General features: G+C 38.5%; 1 protein-coding gene across 1 annotated transcript; it reads right to left on the bottom strand.

Moving 5' to 3' along the window:
- Positions 1-6,635: 6,635 nt before the first annotated feature.
- Positions 6,636-16,126, bottom strand: OTUD6B (OTU deubiquitinase 6B). The gene is made up of 7 exons (XM_068672244.1): positions 15,908-16,126; positions 13,527-13,681; positions 11,631-11,726; positions 10,719-11,031; positions 10,315-10,376; positions 9,605-9,711; positions 6,636-9,048 (listed from the first exon to the last, which is right to left on the bottom strand). The coding sequence occupies exons 1-7, from the start codon at positions 16,029-16,031 to the stop codon at positions 8,964-8,966; spliced, it is 942 nt and encodes a 313-aa protein (XP_068528345.1). The 5' UTR covers positions 16,032-16,126; the 3' UTR covers positions 6,636-8,963.
- Positions 16,127-16,334: the final 208 nt, after the last annotated feature.

Below are 16,334 nucleotides of genomic sequence, written 5' to 3'. Positions count from 1 at the left end.
ATATTTTAATTTATATTAACCACTAAAAGCTTTTAGCTTGATTAAAAATGCATTAAAGTGTAGTTGACTGTGCAATACTCTGACAAAATCACATCCATATTATAAATTTTCCTACTTTATTAGATGGTCATCATGTGTTCCTGAGTAACAGTAGCAAATATTGATTGTTAAAACATAGTCAGAATGAAAGCAGCATAATTTCGTCCTGTTTTGTATAGAAGACATAGAGTGAACTGGGAAACCTCTGTAAGGGAATGATAGTTTAGAATGTGCTTAGATTAGGGGATTGGTACTAGATGATCCTTCAGGTTCCTTCCAACCCAAACCATTCTGTGATTTGCCATTCTTTTTGGAATCATGGCAAATGAAGCAAATGGAAGACCTTAACTGCTATATAGAAAATCCAGCAAAACAATTGTGAATTGCTCAAAGGAGAAAAATGACATTGGAAAAAATTATGTTTGACCTTATTTAAATAATACATTTTCAATTACTAAAATGCTCTCTGGGAAAATCTTTTTATGTCTGAAAGATAACATCCAGGTTTTGCTGACCTTTACATTTCTTGGCATGCCCTTTTAATCACACTTTAATTTCCTACTTTATCTGCATTTTTCAAGTGTTTTTGTCTAGGAAGCTTTGGTCTTGAACAATCAACACAACGTATTTTTGAGTCCAGCCTCTGGTAAGTGTAATTATAAATGTTCTCAAATATTGCATCAGGAACACAAAGAATCTGTGTCCTGGAAAGCGATTAGCAAGGAGGTGCCCAGATCTCTTGTCAGACATCAAAATCCTGATACTTTGAATCTCCGTCACTGGCATGATGATAAACAGAAATAGGTTTCTGTTTATGAGTGTGATGAAATCAACTTACCGGTGATGGACCTTAACTTCAGGGCCTGCAACCAAGAAACCTCTTCTTAAAGGCTCTTCCAATGGCTTTTACAGGCTCTTCCAGCTGTTTTTAAAGGCTTCGCATACCTTCTCTTCTACATTGGTTGGTGTGTTGAAGGCACCCCAGTGTTTCTGACCCACAAGCTACGGACAGAGCAGTCACCGGTCCCACAGCAGAGCACATCAGAACTGCTCTCTCATAGAGCAGAAGCCTCATCTCCTCACCTTCCCAGCCTGCCCTCCTTGGACAGCCCACATCGAGCCAACACACCACTCCAGTTGGACAACCTAGTCCCAGTATCTTTATAAAGATGCCCTAGATCTGCAATGGTCCACAGATCTCCAGCATCAGTGGAAAAACTCAGTAGCTAAGATGTTTTTCCAAAGGACCTATCATGTGAAGAATTCACTTTCTCTTAAATAAAAAATAAAAAATTGCACCCCTACTGTTACACGCAGCATCAAGGCTATTTCAGTGAAGATGTTAGGATCTAAAAGCTGTCTAAATAGAAAGAGACCCTTATCACAATTTTTGTTACATGTCCTTGCACTAGAGGGGGAAAGATCATTTGTTATGTCGGGGAAAGCTATCATTCCTTTAGAAATAACAGAATCTGCAAAAACTGGGTACGCTGTCAGAGGCGTGGCAACCAATTTCTTCTTTATTAAAATAAGCAAAGTTTTTCTTTGACACAGCTAAAACAGAAAAACTAAAATTTAAAGTTTGGGAATAACAGGTAGGTCGTTTTCCTTGAGAACCCTTTTTGTTATTGGCTTTTCCTTATGAACCCTTTCATTATTGATTTTATCAAATAGCTCAGTTTCTCAAGTTGGATTTAAAACATCCTTTTATTACATTCTCCAACTTCTTGTCAGTATATTGTTATTTTTCATTTTATTAAGAAAAATATGAGCTATAAAAAGCAGTAAATCCTGTAAACCTCTGCTTTTGTTTCTTTCCCCTTCTGAAGAAACTTTTTAAGCATAAGAACAGATCCTGTGGAGGAACACACAATCTCCCTTGTGCAGATCATGTTTTGTTTCTGTAATGCATGCTACTGGTTTAATTTGACATCTCTGTACTTAGCTAACTTTATAGCTAACCTAGCCTTCATGTTGGTATTCTTTGCCTGGATATTTTTGTGCATTTCACACAGGCATCCCCAGTTACCAACAGCCTTCTCTATTCTGCTTTTGGTGTTTTGTGCTCCAACTTTCTGCATACAGGTAAGAGAAAAATGCTTCTTTGGTAGATGCACCACCCTTTGTCCCTCACTACTTCCAAATTCAGTGGAGCCTTAATAAGATTTAACAACAAACTGTTGACTTTCTGTACCACTGAGGTCTCATTTGGATTTTGATTTTTATAGGATATGTACGTGTATGAGGAAAAACTATTAGTTTAAAATCACAGCCTTAGTTTCATCAGAATGGTTTTCAAGTACCTTCCAGAATGCAATTCCTAGAGTGAATTTTCAGAACTTAGTAATCATTAAATATGTGCATATGAACATGTGTGTGTGAATATATATATACACAAAATGTTTTTGAAAAAAACATTATTCTCTAAAAGAAACAAAAAAAATCCTTTAAAACATAAAACAGCATTACTCACATCTGAGAAGCCCCTAAGTTTGTTTCTGAACAAACACAACATCTTCAGACCCTTCATAAATCTAATCTCTTCAGATGTCAAGACAAAACATTTACAGGACAGATAAAGTTCAGGGAGCCTTTGCAGAAAATCTGTCTCCCTGGAAATACCTATTTTTTATTTTTTGTTGCTATTTAAGGCTATGCACTCCATTTTTTCCTAATTTTTAAAGAGGATAAAGAGGATAAAGCTTTTCAGTCAACACCTTTATGTGTTTAATTAGGAACATAGAGATTATGTCAGTTTATTTGCAATTTTACTGATTTGTGTGTCTGTATATGTGTGAACAGTTCATTTTATGATATACCTGGTTTTAACATATGGAGGCAACTGATAAGGACTTTAATTCTATTTGAAAGTACACATACCATATGCCTCTGGTGATTAATCATAACCCATCTGCTGCTTTTATTAGTTTCTCAAAACAAAGGAATTGGTGGGTTAGTGTTCTTCCTAGAGCCAAAGAAAGCAGGAAAAAATGCTTTTTATGTTGCAGGTCTTATTTTTATGTCTGCTCAGCTGCTTACATAGATTAAGTAATCAACACAGGCTGCTTGTCATTAATAAATACATCACAGGAGAGCAGCTGGGAGATAAAGGGCAGCCTGTGTCTGAGAGCTAAAAACAAAAAAGTTGTACTTGTAACAGTTTCATGGCTTATGAAAGATGATGGCCCGAAGTGCTCCTTTTAGACTAACCAGATGATGCAGATGGGACTTCCTGACACACTCTCATCGCAGCCTTCAGGGCATCCCTTGGGCATTCAGCATCATTCCTCTTGCACAAAGGCTGTTGCACCCCTGAAGATGCCACTTGTCCTACAAACCTGATTGGGATGTTCTGGAACACACACCACAACGTAGCCCCACACTGTCTATGAAAGAGCCTATCTCTGCTTACTCATCCTTCACATCAGTGAATTCACGAGCCACAAGGTGACCAGAGCTGGCTAAGGAGGAAGGTTGGAGAGCTTGGCAAAATGTGTGGGGCTGATACCAACCACACCAGCACAGGTAGCTATAATTCTCACCTTTGCAATTCTTAAAAACATTACAGAGGCAAAACATAGCAGCTGGAGGGCCAGCATCCCACCCTGTCAGATCTGTCCCATCACACTGCTGCTAGCACTTCTTAGTCCATGAGGCAGAGTAGAACCAGAGGTGATGTGCTGTGCATATACCTGAAATTTCAGCCTTACGTTTTTTTAATGTGCCCTGTCACAACTCCTGTTAAACTGCTTGTGAAAAAGGGAAGGTAAGAACCAAGCATGGACAGGAGGTGAGACCTATCTCCAGTGAAATTTTTGCCCCAAAGCAAGTTGTTATGAAACAAATTCCCCTCTTCCCAGTGTTTTAAATCTGGGACAATATTTTAATATATGCAAACACAACAGATTATGAAAATTGTACATGTATCCACAAGGAACACAAATGCTTTATTGCACTTATTATATATTTACTAAAAATTTTTTTTAAAAATCTTGAAAGTAATGAAAGATTTAAATAATTTATGGCAAAAGGTGAGCATTCCTGCTCTCCCTCCTGCCCCCACCCGATACACTTCCTAGGGCTTTCCCACACTCCCAGAGGCAAAGTAAAGCCAACACGCTGGACAGCTTTTGCTTTCAGGTAGAGTTGCTTGGTAGGAAAATACTGTGTTAATTTGCATCAACAGAAATACCTAATCTCTGTATTTAGCTCTTGTTTATGTAAGTAATACAGTATTCAAAACTACTATAGAATTATTATGACCTTCTGTTGTTCTTTAAAAATGAAAATCTCATACTAAAAAACAAGATTCGTGATTTTAGACTTTTTGTTGCTGGTAAGTATTCACAAAGACCATGGTTTCTGTACTAGCTGTCTGTGCTATCACATCAGATGTGAAATTGGTTTAACATTCCAATGGAAATCCATATTAGGCAATTGTAATGCTGTAAAAAGAATCTTTCAGAGAGAGCTCAAAGCCTACCAGGAGCCACATTCATGCAACAGAGCCAGACTAATCCATTTTCTCTCATATCTACGTGTTGTTCTCAACATTAATTCCAGTGACCAGATATGAAAGATTAGTACACTTATATGAGAAAATGATTCTGCACAGACTAAATTCTATATAGAACCAAAAAGTTTTTCCTCCCAAGCATTGACATAATAAAACATCACCCACAATTGCACTAGCTCCTTATAAAGCAAACAAAAATGCGAATAAAAGGTCCCCAACCAGCACAAATACAAGCAGTTTCAGGGAGAAAAAAAAAAAAAAGGTAATAAGCAAAAGCTAAAACATCTAGAATTCCAGCAAGAGGTAATTAAGAACATACACTTAATCCATGTCAATAGCACTGCAAATGAAAACAGATCCACTGCAAACAGGATTCTTCAGAAAGGATCTTTATGCGGTTCTTCCTTCATATGACACCATACGAAAGGCAAATCTTTTGCCTGTTTATTTTGAAAGATAGATGTTGTTTTGGAACTCATATAAAGAACTTGAAAAACCTCATTCTAACTAGTTTGTCATAATAAATCAAAGATAATACAGAGAAAATCTGTTTGGCCTTCAGTTGCATACATGGCGTTCACTTGTCAAGTAACTAAACGAAGCGTGGCACGTTGACCTGGATGTCTCCATAAAACTATAATATTTATATCAAATACACATACTCAGATTCTGGTTAGTGCTCTGATCATGCCTTCACCTGCTGAGCTTCTAAAGCCTTTCCTTGTACATGTATACCGGTAGCAGGCTGCTGTGGTTGAAATCAACAGGGTCTTATAAAGTCTGACTGGTTTTCATCAGGAAAGGATGGGTCTCTGCCACTTTGTCTTACTAAGAGAAAATAAATGTCAGACACTACACGTGGTCTCCCTGTTTAGCTATTAGAGCAGTGGAATGCCTTCTTTACATATACCAGTTTACAATAGATGTCTAGCTGCTTGTACTTTTTGTTATTAATCTTTATTCAAGATTCTATTTATTCATTTCAATTAACTGAAAATTTTACACATGCTTATGCGTCTATCCCCTACCATTTAGATCAACGCATGACATATTTTAACATGAACTCCCCTCTCAGATTAACACAAATAGAGCAGTAGGTACTGTAGTCATGATTTCTTGTTTTTCCCTTTCTTCACAGAAGGCTTGGACCAAAGGATGGACTTCTAAAAACCACTTATTTAGCCCGTGCGTATAGTGAGACTTCTAAATTGCCAGAATAACATTGCACTTAAACCATTAAAAAGCTGGCTATGGGTTACACATATGACAGAAGACTGAGAACCACTCATCTGTAGTGGACACTTCTGGACAACAACAACCTATTCAGACACAACAGGGTGAGTTTTTTTTATTAGAAATAACTGGAGTCCCCATTTCCCACTGTGCCCCAGCAGTGAGTGGGCTGGGGGTGGACAAGAGGCTGGGACACAGGCAGGACAGGTGACCCAAAATGACCCGAGGGGTATTCCTACCATGTAGCATCATGCTCAGTGACAAAACCTAAGGCAGAGGCAAGGAAAACTATGGGTTTTGTTCTTTTTTTGTTTGTTTGTTTGTTTTTGACTTGGAGAAGGGCTGGGGAAGCGGCTAGAGATAGCCTTTGCATTGCATGGATTTTCCTCCTCTGTATTTCAACCTACAAGTTTTCTTGTTTTTGTTCTTTATATTCTTTTCCCTGCCCTGAGGACAGGTGGTACAAACTGTGTTAGGGTCAGCCCACCACAGTCCTCCACTACATCTACTAAGACAGCAACTTCATCGCGTTCACTGGGCAGCGTAATGTAGCCTCCTGCTCTCAGCCAAGTCTCCAAACCAGGTTAAGGAGACACCTGGATAGAGTCCCCACCCTCACCATCACATTGACTAATTTATTAATCCCATTACATTGAGATGCTATCTCCAGCTTGGCTGCCAGTGGAAACATGCTCAAATATCACTCCACAGACCTAAGATTTCATGGCCAACAACTGCGATAAAGTGAAGAACTTCTTGCTGAAAGCAATTAAGAATACAATGCTTCAAAAGCTGTGTCCATGAAATGACAGTATTATGCAGTTAGTTAAAAGTGACCACAACAAGATTCGCCACAAATAAACCAATTTATTACTTTTTGGCAAGTTCCATACAACATGAGCAAGGATCTTTCGCTCACTATATTATAACATTCTTTTGCTTTATACAGATTGTAAACAAACTGTTGGTACAGGCATTCCAGGATTCTGGTATCTTTCTCTTTCAGGTAAAGAAACAAGAATGAAAATCCAATAAACCAAACTTCTTTCACAAGTTATCTATGAAAAGCAGCATATGCATTTCGTATCAATTTTGAGCAATACCAAGAAGGCTATTGCAAACTATTATTTTTAGTGAAATTCAGTGGTATTATGAATAGACACACCTTTTACACACTTTGAAATTAGATTCATGGTTTCATATTGCCAGTGGACAGAAGCTCCGTCGCATTCAGCAAGGGCCGCCCGAGTCTCCAGTTTCTTCTTTTGATTACATTCCACCCAAACCCAAGACCCGCTGGCAAAAAGTAACAAAACCCTTTGCACCAACCCCAGGAATGGATGTAGAAGAGATTTTTTTCTGACTGCGGAGCCTGGAGAGAAGGAGGATGCAGAATGGGTTCCAATAAAAGCAGTCAAAGGAGGAAAAAAGAGCATCATGGGGTGGTCCTGCAAGGGCCGATGTGGAAACAAACTGTGGCTGCAGAAGGCACAAGGTGGGCTGCACTGGAGGCTGTAACCGTGACCCAACAAAATGCAGAAATAGAGACCCCGGCTTTCTGAATGCCACGGTGTGTGAGGACCAAACAAGGGCCTCTGAAGGTTCCTTCAAACTAGAAGACCCTACTGAAGTGACTGCAGGAGAGAACTGACAATTCATAGGTTCTCATTATTGAACCAGCTCCTGTCCACCCACTACACTTCTGCTATAAATAGCTATTTTTTATTTTTCTCTCTCAAAGTGCTTTAAATTAGACATAATCTGATCCATAAAGTGAACACTTATCTCTTTGAGTAAGAGCAGATTTACTTTTTAGAATTTGTAAGTCCCAAAAGGTCAATCCACTGGCTAGGTTCACTGAAGAATTACAAAATATGCACTGTTAGCTCAAGCTTCAATCCAGGGCATACCTGTTTAAATTTGCTAAAAACTGCTTTTCTCCACACTAACTTATTAGCATTAAAATAACACAGACATTTATGATGTTATTGGCAAAGACTTTAAAAAAAATCTATTGTTAAAAGCAATGATTGCATTATAGTAATGCTGCTAATTTTGAAGTCATAATTATAGCAACCTCAATACAGAAATCTTCATTTCCAACGTAAAAAGACAAGCCGTATTTTTTAAAAAAACAAACACCCTTCAAGTCTTCTCTGTGCATAATAAGCAGCAATGAAAATGAAATTAATTCTTTTGTAGATTCTTTTATGCCTTTAAAGTTACTGGCATAAAACAAAGTGGTTATTTTTATACCTGTATGTAACCGGCTGTTTTAAGCTTTATAAAATACTGCTTTTTAGGTGACACTTAAATCAGCAGATCCATAAATGATGAGTTAAGACAAATTTCACTACCTGAACTGAAGAAATTGAGAAGCTTTCTGGTTTTAAGATTTCTGTGTTATCAAAATGCACAGATGAAGATTAAGGATGAACTTGCATCAATGCTACGATGTACATAAACAGTAATCCTCTTCCAAACAGATTTAGTAGTTGGAAGAGCATCAAGTGTTCCTACTGCCAGCTGCAAAACACAGGTGAATCCCTCAAACTTTGGCAAAAACTTAAATAGGCATCCATAAAATTGTACGACTGTTTGCAATTCCTTCAACCAAGCAAGAGATTCTACTATTGAATTTCCCTCCGGCTCTTCCCTGCCCAAATAAAGGAGCAGATCCCTATTATAGTATTAAAGCTATATCCTGTTGAAACTAAAGAAACACTGCAAAGTCTGTCAACTTTTTTCAAGTCCTCAACTCTTCCATGATCATGAAAATCTGCCAGAAATAATGTGACAGGAACCTTCAGGTAACCTTAATTCTTCAGTAGACTGGAGATTAATCAAAACATTTACTGCTGAGTACTTTCACTGTGGCATGGGATAAAGCTCTAGTAAAACAAAAAGTTTTAATCTATACAGCCAGCATTTTAGAGATTTTCTAAATATGATTAATACCAACAAGTTCAAAATACTGTTGCATTGTTTGCATTTTTTGTTTGTTTCAAACCAAGAGCTTTTTCTGATTCACAGTAAAACCCTGGTACCTCTTTTTTTTTTTTTTTAAATTGTTAATCCATTCCAGGTAGTTTTACTTCACAGTCTCTCTGAGAATTGTTTGGAGCCCAGCGTATCAAGATGCAACTGTTATCCACGTGGATTTTTTTTTTAAATGTTAGCTGCCATTTTCTGTAGCAGTGTCTGTTAGAAGTTTTACAGAATTATAATGTTCTCCTAATCCATAGGCATGTCTCATATACCTAAAAAAAGTTAGAAAACAACTGCTTAGTTTAGCTAAAATATACTGCATGACAAACATCAAGAGCACTCGAAGACAGCTTAAATAAATTCAAGTTTTAGCAAAAGTTCTTAGAAAAAATACGTGGTCATAAAAAAAAAGACTGAATATAAATATATAAAATATAAATATATACGGTCAACAAGGAGTTTCTAATTTTGGTGACTTCCAGACATAAATTGACATAAGCTTTGAATAAAAGTTTCCTGATGCATTTTTTTAAATCAATTTCACAATGATTTTGGAATTAACAGGTAAATAACTTTGCAGCATTCTATAAAGTAGTGACTGAATCATGCTTCAGACTCATTGTCAGCATTTTAAGAATGTTAATCTTAATATCTTCAAAGTTATTGTAAATCACAACTACCATTTCTGAAAAAAATTACCATTGGTCTTGAAGGTCAATGTCAGGCGGATAAATGAAAATGAAACAAAACAGATGAGAATCAAAGGTGAGTTCTCTCATACAGAAATAAATGCAATGATTTTAAAAATGGGTAAAATGACACACTTACACAAGTGTTATTGGTTTGCCTGAATATTCTTCACCAACGATAATGGAAGGGGAATCCATTTGCACTACTTCAATAGGTGTTTGCAAAATGTGTGACAAAGCCCTTAGCTGTAAGGCATAAAAAGAATTCAACAACAGGATTAAATCCAACATGGTTAGGGGGGAAGAAGACATGATAGTTAGCTTTAGCAAATATAAGTTTAGGCGTAACACTTCAAATTTTGTTTTGAAATTAAACTCTGTTAAAATAAGCAAAATAGCTTCGACTTTTTGAGCTGTAATTTAAAATAAGTTGCCTTAAGGTAAAGAGTTTTGATGATAAAAACAGGTAACATTGTGCTAGCTTTAATAATTTAATAACTACTGTTTTAGAAAGCAGTAAAAGATAAAAAGCAAAGACATAAACGAAAACAAACATAAGATGCTTTCCCTTTAAGAAATATTGTTCCCCCTCACCTTTTGTCATTCTTTCTAGTGATATTTTGGACAATCAAATTCTTTAGCTGCTATCATCAAATTTATCAGGACAGCAGGGGACCATCAGAAATCTACTGACATTGGGAAACTATTTATAGCTATAGGAGAAAATTCTTGATAAAATTATGAATGTGCTTCTTTATGCCTACAGGCATATTATTTCTTCATAAACCCTTTTTTGAAGATATACTGATAATTTGTGAAATTGTGATACAATTTCAAGTGAATACTTACTTCCAGTTGACCACCCCACGCAGCCGTATTTGCTATATCATCACAGTATTTTTCAAATTCCTCTGTGGAGAAAGGAAAAGTCAGCTTTCAGTAGTTCTCTCTCAACAAGCAAAGAGCAAGCAAGTGAAGAAAAATACTGATCCTAAAGTGAAAAACTAGAACCAGAAAAGTCCAAATGCAGGAAAACATATTTGCTCACTGAAGAGAAGGAATAATATTTGCTAGATTTCTTTAATAAAATAAAATTATGACCTGGGTGTACCAGGTAACAAAGTAAATCTTCTGTGCTCTGTAGAACACAGCAGAACCAACAAATTAATAAAGTTCAGGAACAAACATATCATTATGAAGAAGAAGAATTATAAAATTAAGTTTTCTAAAGTCTCTTATGACACAATTCTTACCTCTGCTATACATGTCTCCAGTAGTGGGATTTGTAAGAAATGGCAGGAAGTCATCAAAATGGCTTTGCATATACTTTGCCGTTTGGTTTCTCAGAGTTGTAACAGTCCAGGAATTCTGGCGATCCTTGAGCTGATCTTCGATAGCTCTGTACATGCAATGGCCATCAGAAGGAATCTGCTTAATCTCCAAGTGTCTTGCTGCCAACAGGGAGGCAAGTTTCTGACTTTCAACATGTCTAGCACCTGTTAAATTCTCAATCTCAGCTTCAGCTATCCTTTCTTCTCTTTCTTTCTCCAAGGCAGCTTTCTTTTCCTTAGATTGAAAACACATCAAATATTAAGATGTCTGTACAGTTCTTGTCTTAGTACTTGTCTCTAACTCTTCAAATGTTTCCTCAGTACATTCGTGTTTGTGAAATGCTCTCCTGAATTAGTAATACTAAGTCTCAGAAACCTTCCAAAAACCTAAACACTAACAAATGCTAGATGACCAATACATCCTAAAACTCAAATATTTACAAGAACTTCAGAAGTAAACTTCTTTTATTAAATCTGTAAAGTTCTACCACTTCAACTTTTCCCCACGCAGTATCCTACATATTTTTCATAAGAATTTCACTAAAATACTAATAAAGAAATAAAATAATTTGGTTTAGATATTTTTCTTGTCTCCTGTAACTTTTTCTTTTATCTCCTATTTTGATTCCCAATTCATGGTTAAGCATAAAAAAGTGGATCTTTAAAAAAAATACTTATGTATTTCTATGTAGCAACCCTACAGATTTTGAAGACACATAGGAGGTACAAAATTAATACTGAGTTAGCCAGGTAAGGTCTCCTGTAAAATCGTTAAACTTCAGTTATATTCATTTAAACTGAAACATATCTGTAAAATGTTTAAACACTACATACCCTCCTCTTCTGTGCTTTTGATATTCGAGGTTGCTGAATCTGTTGCTCTTGTTGCTCAAGCTCTACATTTGCAACCCCATCAGTTATAGAATATATCTGAAAAGAAAAAAAGAAAATGTTGAAAGTTTCTATTAGCATAAATGATAAATGAGATGTGCATTTCCTGAAACAGTTTTAAGCTGTTTCCAGGTAGTTTCAGTGTGTATTTACAATGTTTTCCACAAAGATCCATATAGCACAAAGCCTGTCAAAGTTGCAAGTCAAGCATTTCACACCCCAACCCCACTGTCATGGGCTTGGTTACTTTTTCCACTGTTCCCCAGAAAATAAATTATTATGAGGTGCATAGCTCAAATTTAACTCAAGCTGTCTGAACACTGCTTATGGACTGCAAGGGAAAATTTTCCTCACCTTACCAGCAGATGAATGTTAAGCTTAAGCACCCAGAGAGCTGTTACCCAGTTCTGTAACAATTAAAGCAGAAGGCTCCATCATCCATAACAAAACATAAATACCATTTAAAAAAGACAGAGTTGACCTTTCTCAAAAAGAAAGTCAGAACTAATCTCATTATGGTATCAACCAGATGTCACTTTGGGATGCACAGTAATACTTTCAACCTGAACAAAGAGGTTGAGAAATCAAAGAACCCATATACCTCAAACCAAAATCCTGTCAAGGAAGTCTATAACCATAGCAAAGATGTTAGCTTGAAAAGTCCTCCATCACAATGTTTTGACAGCTTGCTTAGCAAAATGAAACTTCTTGTAACTAATCTAAGACACATTCTGTTCAATGCTTACAAATTAATCATCTCCTTAAGCGTCTGAGCAAAGACTACTATGTAAGATTTTTATAGAGTCATACTGCTTGCTTTTTTCACAAGGATTCTCAGCAAATGATTCTGAGTCAAGATTATTTCCCTGAAAGTCATCCACAAATCTTTTTCAGTCTTGTTTTCGAGCAAAAGGGCAATCTGCTTAAGCCGCTATTAAGTTACAAATCTGAAAACACCTGGTCCAGGAAGTGTCACACAGACAGGTTTTTGGAAAAGCATGGAGCATTAGCATTAGTCACAGAGAACCATATTGCACCAATTTAGGCAGACGCTGTACTGCTGTTTAGGTGAAGAAAGTATATGAACAGGCCTGCTTGCACAAACAGCACTTAAATTCAAGCACAAGACACAAATAAAGAGATCTCTTCAGTACTGGATATACAGAATTAAGTCTATGGATTGCAACAACAGGATTCTATTTAATTATTAAGTGCTAAAACATAGGTAATTTTTTAATATCTTATAGAAGTATTTAATTGTATCTGATTTACTCCACTCAGTATTCCTCAGATTTTAGTAAAACTAAGCCTCTGTTAAAAATTAAATGGTTTGGCATCCAGCAGCACACTGGAAACTGGAATCCAAGTAAGTAGCTATGCTGCCAACACGGCAGAACAGAAGCATTTAAGCCAACTCCCATGTCTGTAGAAAGTGCGTTCTTAAAAACAAGGTCTGTTATACTGTGGACAGAATTGCAAAGCCAATCACACAGCATTAGTCAACTGCCTGTCAAAGTCCATCAATACCCTAGTAGCCTACATAAGATAATTAGAATTACTACACAACAGGAACTAAAAAAAAAATATTAAAAAAATCATTAAGAAGCCTGAGCTACTAACACACTGTAAGAGCAAAATCAAATACTGCTCACCAACAAGAATACAGCTAAATAACTCTTCCAGCATAACAGCTAGGTCTTCCCAAAGTTACCAGTATTTCAAGGAAAAGAATAAATGCTTTAAAATCATTACACATTACTTCATTATCATCATAAAATGTTAAATAAGTCCTAATGCAAATTGTATCTGTACAGCTTCAGCTGAAGTTAAGGCATATACCTTATTCTGCTCAGGTGTAGCTTCCTTCAGCTGCTTTAATTCCTCCTTGTGCTTCTGTTCAAGTTCTGCCTCCAGTTTGGCAACTTCATCAGCCAGCTGTTTTCGTCTCTTTTTATCATTCTTGGGAACAGCATTTTTCATGCCTTGAATTTTTGCTGTTAAAGAAGCAGCGAGATAAAATGTTACCTCTAAATATAGCTACTCCACAATCATTGAAGGAAGGAGGGCTGCTAGTCTTAAAAGAAATTACACACGTCAAGATACCACAATTATCACATTTTAAAATCACATACATTTTCTTAACAGACACAATCATAACATCCAAAGAAGAAAAAAGCTTGTATGCGGTTGCTATTAAAAATACTTAAGAATTCTATCAAAATAGCAGACCTCAGCCTATTTCTTCCAAATAAAATTATTTGGTCATTGAGTTCTCAAATCCTATCACAGAAAAGATGTGTATGTTTTTTATAGCAGACAAAGAAAAACAGAGATTACCTGGCCTTAATAAAGCTTCTAAAAGCTGAATTCAAGAAGTATGTCTTGAATAAGATAAGCATCAGTTTGCTTAAGTCCCTTAAGTATTTTTAGGCCTTCAGTCAAGGCTTCATTTCTTCAATCACAAAATAGTTTGGTTAGAAAGGATGTCCAGAAGTGATCTAGTTCAATCTCCTGCTCCAAGCAAGGCTGATGTCAAAGTTAAATCAGGTTGATCAGGAATTTATTCACATGACTGTGGAGCATCTCCAGGGATGGACGTTCTGCAACTTTTGGGGGTATTCTTTTCTAGCATTCAACCATTCTTGTTATGAAAATGTTTTTCTTTTTTTCTTCCCAAGAGAATCTTTCTTACCACTTCCAACTCTTGTCTCTAGCCTGTTCACTATGCTTTGCTTGAAGAGTCCAGCTCCACCTGTTCCATTTGGTAGTGGAAACAACCAGATCCCCCATAATCTCTTCTCCTGGCTGAATAAACTCAGCTTCCACAGCCTTTGCACTTACACAAGCATACCCTGATAGCTCTCCTCACTTCTGCATTCACTGTTTTAGTGTTCCAGCACTAACTGCTTAACACCCTGCTTACAATTCATCACCAGTACATTTTTACTGCCCTTCACCCTTGACTGGGTGACTGCAATGATAATGAAACTTTTCAAAAAGAGACTGCAAGAACACTTACACTAAAAGATTTATGTCAAGTATTCAGCCTCACAGATGAAGCACTTGAGTTAGACAAAGAAGCAGTTCTGATCATAAAGATTGATGTAATGAGGGAGAAGGAAATCCATGCACGGACTCACCAGTACGCAAGGAGAGTACATTGTGGGGTGGCAGCTACAAGGATCATTAAGTGGAAGAGATGCTGGGTTCTCAGAGGCTGAGATGCACCTTACATTAATTCTTTGGAACAAATTGTTTTGCTGTCAGTTAATCATTGTACTTCTTGGGAATGTGTTTTTCAAGTGAGTAGGTTTAAGTTACCTGCCTCTCCATCACGAAGATGGACTCAGTCTTCTGTAAAGAACCTGATGCCCTTTTAGGCAGGGGAGGACTGAAATTCCTCAGCATCTCCCAGCTAGCGTACCATGTGCTCCAGCTACCTAATTCTTGATTACTACCTGTCTTTTCAATATCAGTTAACTTCAGGGGATGAAAAACCACCTCAAAATACTAAGTTCCTACAAATATAATAATAATTATTAGCTGTTATTAGTTAATAGCCAAATAGTTTCTCTCCACCTCTTTAACCCTTTGATAAGAAGGCTGCAACTGACATATCACACACCAAAGAAACCAAACAAGGAAAAGGCCACATCAATGTAGATTAACAAAAAGGTTACAATGAACAATGCAACTCAACAGAATCCAGCTGGCAGAACATTAATATATAATGGGGCCAGTAAAATGGGGCTCATAAGAGTTGAAGCGCGGTGCTGTAAGCCCACACGGGTCCTCTACTACAGGGATGGCCGGGTGGGAGGTTGGAGGTGGATCACTGCAGATCAGCCGCGTTTGGGATGATGAAATGTGGCCGCATGGGCAGCGGGGAGGCCGGCTTCCCTAAAACACCTCACAGAAGCACACATCTCCTTCAACTTCAGGGCAAGGCAGCGCGGTGCTGGCAGCCTGGCTGTTATGGCGCGGCTGCTCCCTCACCCTCCGTGCCCTTCCTACGCGGCCAGACACAGATCCCACACGGCAGGCAGCAGTAATATCACGACTATCGTCTTCCTTCCTGTCGTGAGCGATGTCCCTTGCTCTCCCGGAGCTGGGGCCGCTGTAACCCCACCGGGCACCCCAAAACCTTCCTCCCCCCCCCCCCCGCAAAGCGAGGCGCTAGGCAGGGAAGGCCGCTCCCTCCTCCCGGCGAGGCGCCTCACCTTGGAGCTCCCGCTTCTCCTTGCGCTGCCGCTTGACGAGGCGCTGCAAGGGCCCGCCGTCCTCCTCCTCCTCGTCCTCCTCCGCCGCCATCTCCTCCTCCTCCTCGGCCCCGCAGCCCTCCATGGGCGCCCGGCGGCACCTCCCTCCCGCCCCGCGCACACGGCGCCTCAGCGCTGAGGGGAAGCGGCCGCCATGACGCGTCCCGCCCTTCCCTCCCCTCCCCTTCCTTCATCGCCGGCACCGGCCGCTCTCCCCGCCGCTGTCGCCGGGGGGCGATGGTGGCCAAGGGCTTCTCGCCGCTCGGCATGGCCGCCGCAGCCAGCCCGGACGGGTTTCTGCTTTGTAGGGCCGCGAGGGGGTGAAGGGAGCAGGGGGTGTTTAGGGGGAGAGCAGCCCCCGTCTCCTTTCTGCCCCCTGACGAAAATA

Source organism: Anas acuta, chromosome 2 (genome assembly GCF_963932015.1).
Source record: "Anas acuta chromosome 2, bAnaAcu1.1, whole genome shotgun sequence".
NCBI classification, from domain to species: domain Eukaryota; kingdom Metazoa; phylum Chordata; class Aves; order Anseriformes; family Anatidae; genus Anas; species Anas acuta.
The sequence above is the reverse complement of the archived record's forward strand: the minus strand, read 5'-3'. Positions and strand labels throughout refer to the sequence as shown.

Bases quoted from the DNA above. Each gene is read 5' to 3' on its own strand.
- OTUD6B (XM_068672244.1), bottom strand. From the start codon at position 16,031: ATGGAGGGCTGCGGGGCCGAGGAGGAGGAGGAGATGGCGGCGGAGGAG. The intron at 11,727-13,526 runs GTATATGCCTTA...TTTTCTTTTCAG, and splicing joins CTACACCTGAGCAGAATAAG to ATATATTCTATAACTGATGG. The intron at 11,032-11,630 runs GTATGTAGTGTT...TTTCAATCTAAG, and splicing joins CAAAAGCACAGAAGAGGAGG to GAAAAGAAAGCTGCCTTGGA.